Below are 13712 nucleotides of genomic sequence, written 5' to 3' on the forward strand. Positions count from 1 at the left end.
GGATGGGATCTTGTCAGAATCCGAATCCGCACTGACGAGTGCATTTCCCTCTGCAAATTACTTAACCGCGAGATGGTTAATGTTATGTGTCAACTGGGCAGGGCTGTGGTACCAGGTCATTCGGCCAAACACCAGTCTAGATGTTGCTGTGAAGGAATTTTTAAGGATGTGATTAACATTTAAATCAGTAGACCTGGAGTAAAGCAGATGAGCCTCTATAATGTGGGTGGGCCTCACCAAGTCAGTTGAAGGCCTTCAGAGAAAAGACTGAGGTCCCCAATGAGGAAGGAATTCTGCCTCATTACTGTGCGATCAATGCTCCCTCGAATTTCCAGCCTGTCTGCCCCGCAGATTTCAGATTTGTCAGCCTCCATGGCCATGTGAGCCACCTTCTTGAAAAAAACCAAATCCCTCTCCATCTCGCTCTCCTACTGGTTCTTTTTGTCTCTGAAGAACCCTGACTATACAAACCTCCCAGAGCTTCCCGATCCTTCCCTGTGAAACAAGGCTATCAACAGCTGCCCCTTAAAGACTGTCCGGAGGAGGAAAGCTGAAAGCGGATGAGCGGATAAAGGGAAGTTTGCTCCCAGGTAGTAAAGGAAGGAGGAATGTGGCCAGTGTGAGCAGACGTGTGTGCAGGGCAGCCTGCGGGAGGCCGGGCCTGTCCCTGGGAGGGGCCGAGGGGGCCAGCTGAGATGGGCCAGGTGACACCCGTGTGTAGGGCAGGGAGGCTAACGGTGGATGGGCTGCGGGAGAAGGCCCTGCCGGGTCCCACCAGCTCTGCCTAGAAAAGCTGAGGGCCAAGCCCAGGCGCCATGACCCAGGTGTGGCACAGTGAGGCGGGGGTGGCCCCCGGTGGGCACAGAGCACCCCCTCCTTACTCCACTGAGTTGAGCAGGTCTACGAAAGTCATGTGCCACTTGACTCGCCGCCAGATGCCACCAAGCTGTGCCCCGCCCCCAAGTCCAGAGGTGCAGCAGGAGAGAGGGGCCCTTACCAGCCTTGCCTCGGCATCTGGGCTCTAAATGTGGCAAGAGCAAGGTGACCAAGAAAGGGCAGGCATCTAGGTGGGAGGGGCTGGCCTGGAGAACTCTGAGCCAGCACCGCCAGCGCCCTAGTGGGCACAGTGAAGTCAGCCTCCACTTGGCTCCTTCCCCCACTCCTCATCCCATCTGTCAGCGCTGGGTCTCCACTTCCAGGCCTCGACCACTTTTCCCCGTTCCCTGCGACCACCCTGGTCCAAGCCCGCGGCAGCATGGCAGTCACCTTCTCACCCATCGCCCTGGCTCTGCCCCCGCACACTCGCCCTTTAGTCCTTCCCAGCGGCCAGCACAGGCCTCTGAACACACACGTTAGAAGGCTTCCCTCTACTGCCTTCTGAATCCACGGGGTGCAGGTTAACCGTTCTGAAACCACTGGAGTGCTGAATAACTAAGTAAATGGGTGGTGGGGTCAGGCCCTCCCTGCTGGAGGGAGGACAGATGAGCAAGGGGAGGAGGCCAGAGGATCCAGGTGGTAGTGGATTAGACTGGGGACATCAGTAAGAACTCACGTTTGACTTAATATACATATAGATGTTACATTTAGAAATAGTTTAGATATGTATACATACACGGTTAGTATACACGCATACACTTCCTTGCTCTGTCAGCTAAGCCTAGAAGCGATGACATGCCAGCAGTGGTGAGCACACCCAGTGCCCAGATCTTGGTTTCTCATGCCATTCTCTAATAAGTAGGACCAGGGCTCCTTGGAGAAATGAGTGGCTCTAGGACTGGGGCAGGGAATATACAAGACGAACCTGGAGCACCTTACAGGACTGGAAGGTAAGGGTGCACCCAAGAATAAATTAATAAATAAATGCCACAATGATGGGGTGCAAAGGAACACAGGGGTCAACTGAAAGAGATCCCCGTGGCCAAAGCTAGAACAGTTTGAGCAACAAAATAAAGTAGTATTGGATTATAAGCCAAAGTGTAAAATAAGTGTCCATAGTGATATAAATGACTGAATTGATACATGTAAAAATACGAAAGAAAACAAAAAAACCCTCGAGGGCTCTGTGGCATCCAGCATACAAGCCCAAGTCCTCCCCGGCCCACAGGACTGACCCCGGCTGATGGCTCTCCGGTCCTCCTCCCTGACCACCCAGCTCAAGCCACGTCCCCGGCTGCTGCACCTCAGACATGCAGGCACCTTCCGCCTGCGGCCTTTTCCCAAGCCGGCCCTTCTGCCTGGAATGCGCCCAGCCAGGCCTCTGCAGGACCTGCCCTCCCACCCCCTGCAGCACCCCTTTGCTGACCACCTCCCAAAAAAGCCACCCCCGCTGCAACCCCACGACTCTCCACCTGCTTCTCCTGCTTTACTTTCTTGGCACTTTTCACTATGGAATAAATATTACATGTTAATCTCCTGGCCTTCGTTCCCTACCTCCCCCATTAGATACTAGCTCCAGGAGAGGATCTCCAGGGCAACCCAGCTTCTGGGACAGAGCATGGCACACAGTAGGTGCTCAATAACTAGTCACGGACTGAGCACAGGAAAGAACGAAAGGATGATGGGCCTGGCAGTTTTGTAAATAATGAATGACAGCATCCACTCCCTGGGGCATGAGGGTGGCCGTGGTGCTGGGGCACTGGCCTTTCCCCAGATGGGTCCTGGCTCCTAGGCTAGCTGGTCCCTCTGCCTGGTCCCTGTGCCTTCACCTTCCCTCCATTCTCCAGGAGGCCCGGAAGGCTTCCCCGACTGGGTCAGGGCCTCCGCTGGGCTCCCAGAGCCCTGCATTATTCCCTCCATCACCACACAAATCACACCCGAATTCCAACTCTCCCAGCCTACCCACTGCAGCCAGCAGCCCCTGGAGGGCAAGATGAAGCCCGATTCACTTCTGTAGCTGGACTAGTCCCTGGCCCAGTGTAGATCCAGACCAGGGTGGGCTGCTCACTGCAAGAACGAATGAATCACCAGCTGGTGAGTGGTGGGCAGCAGCCAGAACCTCCATGGCCTGGCTTGGGCCCATGTGCTGACCACTGCCCTCTCTGCCCCCACCCACTCCAGGCCATGGGCCTCAACAAGTCAGGGACTCTGCCCCAGTGGCCTTGGCACCCTGATTGGCGCTGAGGATGCTCCCAGGTGATGCCGGACACTTGGGATGGTGTGAACCCCGCTCCCTTTTGTGCCAGCTAGCAAAACCCTTCAGAGCCAGCTCGAGACCACCTCTGCAAAGCTCTCTCAGGCCACTCTGACCATTGCATGGTTTCCTAAAATCTCTGGTGCAACATGCCAAGTACTGTCATCCGGCTAGCTCCCTGAGGATCTGAGCACCCAGCCTGCCTGAAGGCAGGCCATTTCTGAGTCACTTCCAAACGCCCAGCCCAGGCCCAGAGCACAGGCACGGGGCGGGGGGCTGGGGGCTTGATGAATGTGTGGATGAACCAACAGGTACGTTCCCCACATGCCCTCACCCTGCGGTGTTCAGTGGGGACTCCTCTGCTAAAGTAACAACGCTGTAAACGCAACACCAGCAACAGTTACATGAGAGCATACAGAAACAGCAGTTAAGCGCAATCATAAAGTTTATACTTATGTTTCTCATACCAGCCAGTAAGCACATTGCTGAATTCTCTGAGAACAGAAACTCCCCCAGTGGTGGCCTGGATAAGCCCCCCGGCAGGGCCACGGGGTGGCTGGACTGAGCAAACGGGCAGCCAGGGCACGGAGAGGCAGGAGGTGCCTAGGGAGGCACAGACTGGGTTTCTTGTAGGCCTGGCTTCCAACCCAGTGCCAACACCTGTGACTGTGCGGACCTGCTGTGATGGGCTGAATTGTGTCCTCCCAAATTCCTTATTGGCCGTCCTAACCTCCAGGCCCTCAGAATGTGACTGTATTTGGAGGCAGTCTTAAAAGAGGTTACTAAGTTGAATGAGGTCATGGGGGTGGGTCCTGATTCAATACAACTGGTGCCCTGACAAGAAGAGATTAGGACACAGACGCACACAGAGAAGCGCATGTGAGGACACAGGGAGAGGGCGGCCGTCTACAAGCCAAGGAGAGAGGCCTCAGGAAACACCGACTCTGCCCACACCTTGCTCTCAGACTCCCAGCCTCCAGGACTGTGAGGAAATAAATCTCTGTTGTTGAACCCCTACCCCAGTCTGTGGTACTTTGTTACGGCAGCCCAGCCACCTCTCCTCTCCAACCCTCAGCTTGCTCACCTATAAAGTGGGGAAAGCCACATCTGACCTCACAGGTCACTATGAGGGTCAGGAGGCCCTCTAAGGTACCTGGTGTGGCCTGTGGAGCAGACGCATAAGTGCCTGCCAACCGCTGAGTAACTACATGTGACAGGCAGTGCCCAGGCCCCGGATATGACTCTCTCATTCATTTCTTAAACAACCCAGGGAAGCAGACACATCAGATGTCCCCATTTAACAGATAGGGAAACTGAGGCATAAGGCAGCTACCTGGCTTGCCCCAGGCCTCAAGGCGAGTTAGGCAGTGGAGGTGGGACGGAGACCTGGCCGAATGATGGTGGCTGTGTGGCTTTCCCCATAGCCACAGCTGCTGCTGCTACTTCCTGGTCAGCCCCTCCAGGCCCAGCTGTGCAGCTGACCACCCAGGGGATCCTGGCGGGCAAATCCTTCCTGAGCGGGACAGGATGTGGACAGGCCGGCACCACCAGCAACTGTGCTGAAAGACCCTGGCTGCACTGGCCCCGGAACTCTGAGCGTCTGGGGCTGGGAGGCAGCACGTGTGTCCCCAGGCTCCAGGAGCCCAGTCTTCATCGCCCCAGGTCGGGGACTCTGCCTCTGCTCTCCACGTAGCTGTCCGGAGCTGGGGTCAGAGCCAAGCACCAAGCCCCAGCCCCCTCCCCACCCAGGAGCTGGACCCCGCTCCGCCCTGCAGCTGCTGCCAGAGTCCCAGCTCTCAACCAGACACCTGCTGCCATCCCCCAAGCAGTCCCTCCCCGCCCTCAGGTGCTATGGGCAGGGCCGGAGGGTACCTTCACGGCTTGGGGTATAAGGCCAGCCCCTCAGTCGGGCCCCCCACGAGCAAGCGCAAACACCATCCTCCTTCTCTTCTCACACGAATGGCGGCTCCACCCTGCTAGCAGAGCACCTCCACCCTGCCTGCTTTTGCCCTCAAACCACCCAGGTCAGAACCACACCAACAAAGAGGACTGCGGCAGCGCCCAGGCACCAGATGGGCTTTTCTTGCTTACATTACCTAAGATCTTTAAGACAACCTTAAACTGGGTGGTTATCATGATCCCATGTTACACGTGAGAAAACGGAGGTTCAGAGACTTTATGTCACTCATCTAAGATCGTGAAGCCAGTCAGGGGTCAAGGTGAGGTCTGAAGCCAGGTCTGCATGATTAGAAAGCTGGGCTCCTCCCACTGTGACTAGCTGCCCATCACGCCAACTCTCTGATTGGCACCCAACGGGGCATCGTACTGACTGGCTCCAAAGCTCATACCTGCCTTACGAGAGCAAAATAGCTCCCATCACAGAGCCAGGCTCCAAATCAAGCCCTTTATGTCAGGGGTCCCCAACCCCCAGGCCGTGGACCGGTACCGGTCCGCAGCCTGTTAGGAACCGGGCCGCACAGCAGGAGGTGAGCGGCGGGCGAGCGAAGCTTCACCTGTCGCTCCCCGTTGCTCCCCACCGCTCGCGTTACCACCCAAACCATCCCCCGACCCTGTCCATGCAAAAACTGTCTTCCACGAAACCGGTCCCTGGTGCCAGAAAGGTTGGGGACCGCTGCTTTACGCATTGATATATGTATTTACATCCTTACTCCTGCCCACCAGCCCATCAGGTGGTACTGTTAGGATCCCATCTTGCAGGTGAGGGAAATTACGGTATGGAGAGTAAAGTAACTTGTCCGAGATCAGAGCCAAATGTCAGGGAGGGTGTGGGGGGCGGGGTAGCGGACAGGATTCGCATCCAGGTGGTCTCTGTACCACCACTGATGTTATACCCATTTTAAAGAGAGGCAAGCTGAGGCTCAGAGAGGTGGAGTGCCCAACCCCACCCCAGGCCTGGGACACACCCTTCACACTTACCTCAGGGGCAATTTGTCCACCGGGAATTCACAGCCCACCCCTCACTTGAGCCAGGAGGCCCTTGTCCCTCCCACCTTGCTCTTTTCCTGCTGGAACTCGATCTGAATGCTGGTCAACTTGGCCCGCAGCTCCTCGTTGGCCATCTGCACCGCGTCCATCTCCACCTCAGGCTTCTCGCCCTTGCTCCGGCCTTTCTTAGACATGCTTCCTCTCAGGTTGAGATGCTGAGATCCTGTGTTCACTCCCGCCAGCCAGCAGGCGCCGCTCCCAGCTCCGCCGTGCTAATCAGTCTCACAGGGCTCAGCTCCTCCTCTGCGTAAACCACCATCACTTGGGATCCTGGGGGAAGAAGGAAGCCAGGTCAGCAGAGAGAGAGGGGCTGGTGCCCCCTTGCCTGGGGCACTCAAACACGATGGCAGCCAGCGTTTGCTGATGCCTCCCTCCCTGATCCGGGCACCTGCTCACCCCGAAGATGCCCCACCATTCACAACACTGACCTAGGGCTTCTCCAACCGGGGCTTCATCAGAATCACTTGCAAGCTTGTTAAGACAGAGTCCTGGGCCCACCCCCAGGAATCTGATTTGCATGTCTCCCAAGCTCCCAGGTGAGGCTCCCAGGTGACCACCCCTCATTGAGTAGCTCTGTCTGGTCCAGTCCTGGCCTCATCAAGATGAGACTACGCCACCTAAGCAACTATAGACCTCGGTCTGCAAGTGTGACTGAGCCTCAGTCACCCTGGTGCTTGATTCAAAGGCAGGATTCTGGGGGAGCACAGAGCTCAAAGCTTGAGGCCTGTGGGGAGGGGGCCAGGGGACCTGGATGTCTCATCCACACACCCAGGTGATTCAGGAGCAGGGTCTAAGGACCGCACTCTGAAAACTGGGCTTTCAGACTCCCTAAAGGTTAGTGGTTCCCTCCCCATCCCAAGGACTAGCACAGCACTGGTTGCCCAGAACTGCTAGCTCTGGGCCCAGTTTTGGTGCCCAAGCCAGCCTGGGGGAGTAGCACAGCCCCTGGAGGAGGTGACAGCCAAGCATGGTGCTCTGCGGTCCTCCAGGCCTCTGTGCCTGCCTGGCCAGGCCTGAGCTGGTCACGCGGTCAGCGGGATGCCCTGATAAGCTAACGGCCCCTCCAGCACCCACATTTCCCTGGGGGACCCCAGACCTTCCATTTGGTAGGGCTGCCCTCACAGCCCACACGGTGTCAAAGCCAAAGCCATTAAAATCAGGCCCGAGTGACAGCTAGTAGCACTGTGTATTGGATGCTACACGTCTGTCACCCCACAGAACACGGCACAGCACAGTGTTGACAAAGGAGCCCAAGAGCCTCAGCAAGGAGATGTGACTGCTCAATGCCACACCACGGGGAGAGCAGAGCCGAGAAGGTGCATTCCAGAAGCCATACTCAGCACTGGCCCTGCGCTAGCCCTGGGATGCGACGGAGGACCAGACAGGCTCCCAGCCATCATAGAACTTTCTAGCCAGGGAGACAACTACGGAAATGAATACATAAAGTAACTCTGGATTGTGACTGGCGTTGGAAAGAAATAGTAAACAGGATATTTGAGACCTCTATCAAATATTACCCAAGTCACTGGCAGAGGGAGACAAGGGGAGTAAACTGCCAGACCACATGGGGCCTGGAGACCATGGACAGAGTCAAGGCCAGGTACAGAAGGTGCAGCCCAGTGCAAAATGGAAATGCAAGGGTCTTGTTTCAAAAACTGTTCAGCATTTCATGACCGTGACACTGAGCATTAAACCAAGAGTGAAGGCCTCTGACGGCCTCTACAACCACACCATGCACCGGTGACGCTGGTCCTGGACAGAACTTAAGCGCAACTCCGAGGATGCTTGGTTGGGCAGCAGGTCCCAAGCAACAGGGGTCAGCTTCTGGCTGATGAGGACTACAGTGGGCTGAATGGTGGTCCCCAAAAGACATGTTCACATCCTATTCCCCAGAACCTGGGAATATGCCCTTATTTGGAAAAAGGGTCTTTGCAGATGTAATCAAGTTAAAGATCCCAAGATGAGATCATCCACGATGAGGTGAGTCTTAAATTCAATGACATGTGCCCTTGAAAGAGACACAGAGGAGAGAACACGCAGAAGGGAAGGGCATGTGAAGAGAGAGGGGGGACTGGAGTGATGCAGCTGGAAGAGGTCGGGGCGGGGGCGTCTTCTCCCAGAGCCTCCAGAGTGAGCAGCTCCCCGCCGACACTACTGACACCGCCAGATTTTGGACTCTGCCCTCCAAAACTGTAAGAAAGTAAATTTCTGTTGTGTTAAGCCACTCCATTTGTGGAAATTCTTTATGGCAGACACCGGAAAGGAATACACTGGGCATGAAGGGAAAAACGCTCATGGGACACATTCAGCACTTTGTTTAATGACTTAAGATAGCCAGCTTCTCAACACTGAGCCCTGCTTCTTTCCCTGCTTCCTTTCACATCAGTAATAAGCCAGCTCACACCACACCACAGGCAAATCTCCTGTCCCTCACTCGGAGCCTACTATCTCATGATTTACACACAGTGCTAGCAAGCTGAGCTGTCTGTTCTCCCAGCCCAGAGCAGAGGGAAGCCAGAAACTGGCAGACGGTGTTCTGCAAAAGGCAAACACGCAGACAGGAGAATGAAAAGAGAGCAAAGATTTTTCTAGAAAGCAAAGATTTTTCTACCATACCTTCCGCTCCAAAAAATAATTACCTTTATTACCTTCAGTATTACCTTTAATACTTGAAAAGCCTGCAAGGCCTAAAATATTAACATTCTTAGGACACCTCATTCTCCAATTACAGCAAATCAATAAGGTGCTCGCTGTCCAGACTCTTCTTATACAGTGTTGGTGCAAGACAGTCAGTGGGAGTTAAAAAAAAACGTTCATGAGATGTAATAAAGTCAACTGAGTCGAGTTTTCCTAACACACATTCTAGGCTCCGGGGCTCAGGGCTATAAAGAGGACCCAGAAGGAGGAGCAGGGCTCAGTCGCTCAGCCCAGCGCTGCCACCAACCTCTGTGCTCTGCTCACCCAGGACTTTCGAGCCATGAAGTGGAGCGGGCCGCGCAGGGCTGGTGTGGGCGACAGGGCTGGCACCAGGGCTAACCCCAGAGCAGGTTGCCCGCAACCACAGGGCCGGGGCCTCTGCGTCCCGTGACAGACCCCAGCAGCCCGAGCTGGCACGTCTTAGAAATGAAGACAGAACAGCACATCTGGCGGCGCTCGGCTCCCTGGGCCCTGTTCCAAGCTCTCTGTGTGGCGGCTCGGTCCTCACCTTGACCCCGGGGCTCCTGACCATCAGTGTCCGGCCACCAAGCCTTGTTGCCACCAGTTCTCAGAGGTGTCCCCTCCTCCCAAGGCTCTGGCCATCCCTCCGGCCTGACTGTGGCCTCCCCTGTCTCCTGGCCTGCACACTGTCTGCCCCCACAGGCTCCAGGGGCAGTGGGATGACCCTCCCCGCCTCTCCCTGCTGACAACCTGCAGGGGACAGTGCCCATGGCCACAGAAAGCAGCCCTCTGTGCTGCGCCCTGATCCACTGCCCGGCCTGAGCCAGTGGTGGCCCCCGTGCGCCACACCTGCCGTCCCCTGCGGTCCTCAGCCCGTGCCTCTCCCTGCCTGACAGGGCCACCTCCTAACTGTGCCCAGCACTCGACTCCGGCCACACCTCCTCGGCAGCCCTCTCCACCCCACAGGCAGGGTCAGGGTGTCCTTGCAGCCCAAGCCCCACCAGATTGACTCTCAGCCACCATCCAGGACCACGAGTCCAGCAGGGCTGGGGCCACCACAGGAGACAGCATCATTTTACCGATGGGGAAACTGAGGCCCAGACAGATCAGAGGCCTGCCTGGGGTCACAGGGAGGGGGGCCCAGTGGGGAGAGGAGAACTCACCACTCCCCTGAGCCCACCTGGCAGTCGGCAGAGCTTGCCTTGAGCTGCAGAGGCTGTGGGGTGGGCACCACCCCACACGGACCCCACGGGCCCAGCCCCAGCTCACTGAGGTGCCCTCGGCTCCCATGATCCCCACCGCCGGGCCAATGATGTCATTCATCACAGCAGCTAGGCTCCCCCACCTGGGCTTGCTAACCCCTCACCTAGGACCCTCTCATCCCAGGGGCCACCGGAGCCAAGACCCTGACAAGCTCCTCTCTACACCGAGGGCCACCTGTTCCCACTGAGCTGGGACTCAAGCCACTTGCTGCCAAGTCTCCCAGCCGCGGACTCACAACCACGGGGCCTGCGCTGTGCTGACCTCCTTTTCTAGTTCAGGTTATAAATTTTGCACCCAACAAACATCTGAGGGTCCCTCTAGTGACAGGGAGGGGTGGCTTCTGTTAATGTTCTACATACACCACACACCACACAAACACACACACACCACAATGCACACATCATACAGAAGCACACCACAATGCACACATCATACAGAAGCACACACAGAATGCACACACCACACATACACACCACAGAGAAGCGAGTACACATACGCACTGCTAAGGACTGAATGTCTCTCTCCAAAATTCGTATGTCGAAATTCTAATGTCCAATGCAATGGTATTAGGAGCTGTGCCTTTGGGAAAAAGTTAGATCGTGAGGGTGGAGTCCTCATGAATGGGATTAGTGCCTTTATAGTCTCTGCCTTGTAAGGACTCAGCAAGAAGGCAGCTGCCTACAAGCCAGGAAGAGGGCTCTCATAAGAACCTGAGCATCCTGGCACCTTGATCTTGGACTTCTAGCCTCTGCAACTGTGAGAAATAAATGCCTGCTGTTTAAGCCATGCAGTCTATGGAATTCGGTTATAGCAGCCCAAGCTGATGAAGACACATACACACCACACCACAGGCATCAAACACCACACACACAGATGCACACCAAACACCACAAACTCACCACACACATACCCTCCAAACACAACACACATCCCATACACAACACACACACTAGTTCAGCATTTCCAACAAGGATGGGGAAACCCCGAATGTCCAAGGAAAGCATTTCTGAGATGCGCAGAACTGCCTCTCCAGCCTCCATGTCGGAATTCCCAAAAAGGGGTCCTGAGCATCTTGTGAAGGCTCCTTGGAGCCTCCAATGACTCGGGAAGGCCTGGGTGCTTCAGAATTCCTGTTATCAACAACAAAGGGAAGCACAGAATCAGCAGGCTCTGAGCAGGTGAGCTCACAGCAGGCCCACAGGCTGACGGGATCATCATTCCCATCGTTCCACGGAGGGAACTGGGCTCAGAGGGGTTCAGAGCCGCCCAAGTCACTGCAGGCGAGCCCCACCCGAGTCTGGTTTACCAGCTGCCCGCCATGACCCACCTCACCCCGGCCAAACCACAGAGTGACCCCAGGGACAGGCAGGGCAAAGGTTGCTCTCCCGATTAAGAGATGAGGAAATTGAGGCACACACACACACACACACACACACACACACACACACACACACTAAAAAGCTACACATCTGGGTTTGCTGAAAAGCTGGTTCTTCTGGAAGGAAGGGGGTAAGCAGAGGAGAAAGGGGGTGTGGGCTGTGCCCTGGGGGTAGCAGGGCAGAGACTGCGGGCCCTGGCAGGGGAAGCTCGGTGGCCAGCCTCGGACTCCCACCGGCCAGGTCACTAGCATGACCCCACCGGCACACTGGTAAGGGCCAACTGGGACAATGGCTATGACAGTACTTGGAAGGCCATGAAGTGGCCCAGAAACAGGGCTCTTCACTGTGTGATGAAAAAATAACACAAACAAAGACAAGGTCAGTGGGCAGGGACCCTGGGACCCAGAGGCCCCACAGGTCACCTCCTCCCGGCCATTCCCCTGCAGGAGCCGCCACACGTGGCCTTCCAGCCTCTCTTGAAAGTCCTTCCAGGGACACGAAGACGTCACCACAATGGGAACGTCTGCTCTCCAGGGCATCCCTACTTTAGAAAGCACTTCCTATTTTCAAGCCAAAAACACACAGACACACAAATAAAAAGGGCCTCCTTAGGACTTCTGCTGTTAGTGCCTTCCAGCACCTGGAAGCTGCCCCAAACAAGCCCACTCCCCCGCCACACAGAAGGCCCCTTAGAGACTGAAGATGCCCATCACACTCCCCCACCTTCCTCTCCTCCAGGGGACGAGGCATAAGAAGAGCGAGGCACATGCCCTCATCAGGCACCACGGTCAGCCTTTTACAGGACAAATCCAGCTAAGCCTCCCAATGACTATGATGCAGGTGCTATTGTTACCCCCATCTTGTGGATGGAGGAATCGAGGCCCAAAACAGTAAGTAAGTTGCCTGCGGTCTCGCAGTTAGAAAAGAGGCAGGCAGACATGGATGCAAATCCCAGTGTCACTCTGGTCTGCGGTCTGTGATCTGAGGTCCCTGGGCCTCAATCTTGCCATCTGTGAAGTGGAGCTGTCACTATTGAGAAGGTCCTAGACAGCAGGTACTCAGCAAGGGACATCTCTCCATGGGGGCAGGGCCGGCCGGCACCGGTTTCCTGTGGGTGTGTTTTTCCAAACGTGTGGACACAGCACTCTACACCCCGGAGCCAGGCACTGCGGCTGGTGTGGTGGATGGAGCTCAGAGGGACAGAGAAAGAGGAGGGGGTGAAGGGAAGCCCGGGGCCTGGGAGTTTGTCCCCACAGTGGGGAACCCAGCTGGTGGCAAACTTGCTTCCTCAAGTGGAGAGAAAAGAATGGACTCATCTACTGGACAAACCCCAGCTCAGGCGGACACACAGGCATGGGCCGCTCCTCCCACCATTGACTTTGCTGCCTGCCCCTCACGGGCAACACCCGAACCCACGGTGCCACCTGTCAGATTCCCTCTAGCGTCCTTCCCTTTCCCCGCACCTGCCACCTGCAGCCTGGTGGACTACCAAGCTGTCTCCCTGGCCCCCCTACTCCAGTCACCCACCTACAGCCACCAAGAGGAAGCCTCCTGAAGCAGAAGTCAGCCCACATTGCACCCCTGCCTAGAAAATAATCAACACAACAACAGTAATAATCAAACAACATGTCAACCTGCTGTGGTCCCACTGCCTCAGGGGAAAGTCCGCACATCACCGAGGATGCCTTGCGAGGCCCCTGCCATCTCGCCCCATTGCCGCGTCTCCTTGTCTGCTTGCCCTGCCGGATTCTCAGCTACTCTGAAACCATCTTACTCACTTGACTCTCCAGTATCAAGCAAAGTGCCTGCCCAGAGCAGGTGCTTGGTGACATCAGGACCCCTCCCGGACGTCTGCTGACCTGTAAAAGCATCACATACGCTTCTTTCATACCCAGCCCATGGGTGTCTTTACAATTACAAAGTTCAGGCAGAAGGACACAAGAGATCCTTCAAGGGACGCAGGATTCCTGAGTCCTTGGTAAAAATAATCCCCCAACCATGACGCCGAGCATCACTACGTGAGAACTGACTTCTGTGTGGACAGAGATGCGAGTGCCCGGGATAGTGGGTCTGGCTCACTTGCAAGCTGGCCCCCTTGCTGTGCCAGATGGGTACCCCATAGTCAAATATGGCCCTCAGCAAAATGACAAGATATGAGCATCAAAGACTTTGGCCTTGCCCTTGGGTAGCTGGTTGCAGAGAGGAGCTCAGCCGAATGAACACGTCATTCCCTCATTTGTTCAGCGCGAGCTCACCGCTCACTTCCTGTATGCAGG

The 13712-nt window shown here is 56.0% G+C and overlaps 1 protein-coding gene across 2 annotated transcripts in view; it reads right to left on the bottom strand.

The window, feature by feature from the left end:
- JAKMIP1 (janus kinase and microtubule interacting protein 1) overlaps positions 1–6270 on the bottom strand; it is a 71338-nt gene extending 65068 nt beyond the window's left edge. For both annotated transcript variants that reach the window (XM_059924192.1, XM_059924193.1), the window contains exon 1: positions 6142–6270. In XM_059924192.1, the coding sequence (XP_059780175.1) occupies positions 6142–6270 (129 nt within the window). The remainder of the gene's footprint in view (positions 1–6141) is intronic.
- Between the last annotated feature and the right edge of the window lie 7442 nt (positions 6271–13712).

Source organism: Balaenoptera ricei, chromosome 5 (assembly GCF_028023285.1).
Source record: "Balaenoptera ricei isolate mBalRic1 chromosome 5, mBalRic1.hap2, whole genome shotgun sequence".
In the NCBI taxonomy this organism is placed as follows: Eukaryota; Metazoa; Chordata; class Mammalia; order Artiodactyla; family Balaenopteridae; genus Balaenoptera; species Balaenoptera ricei.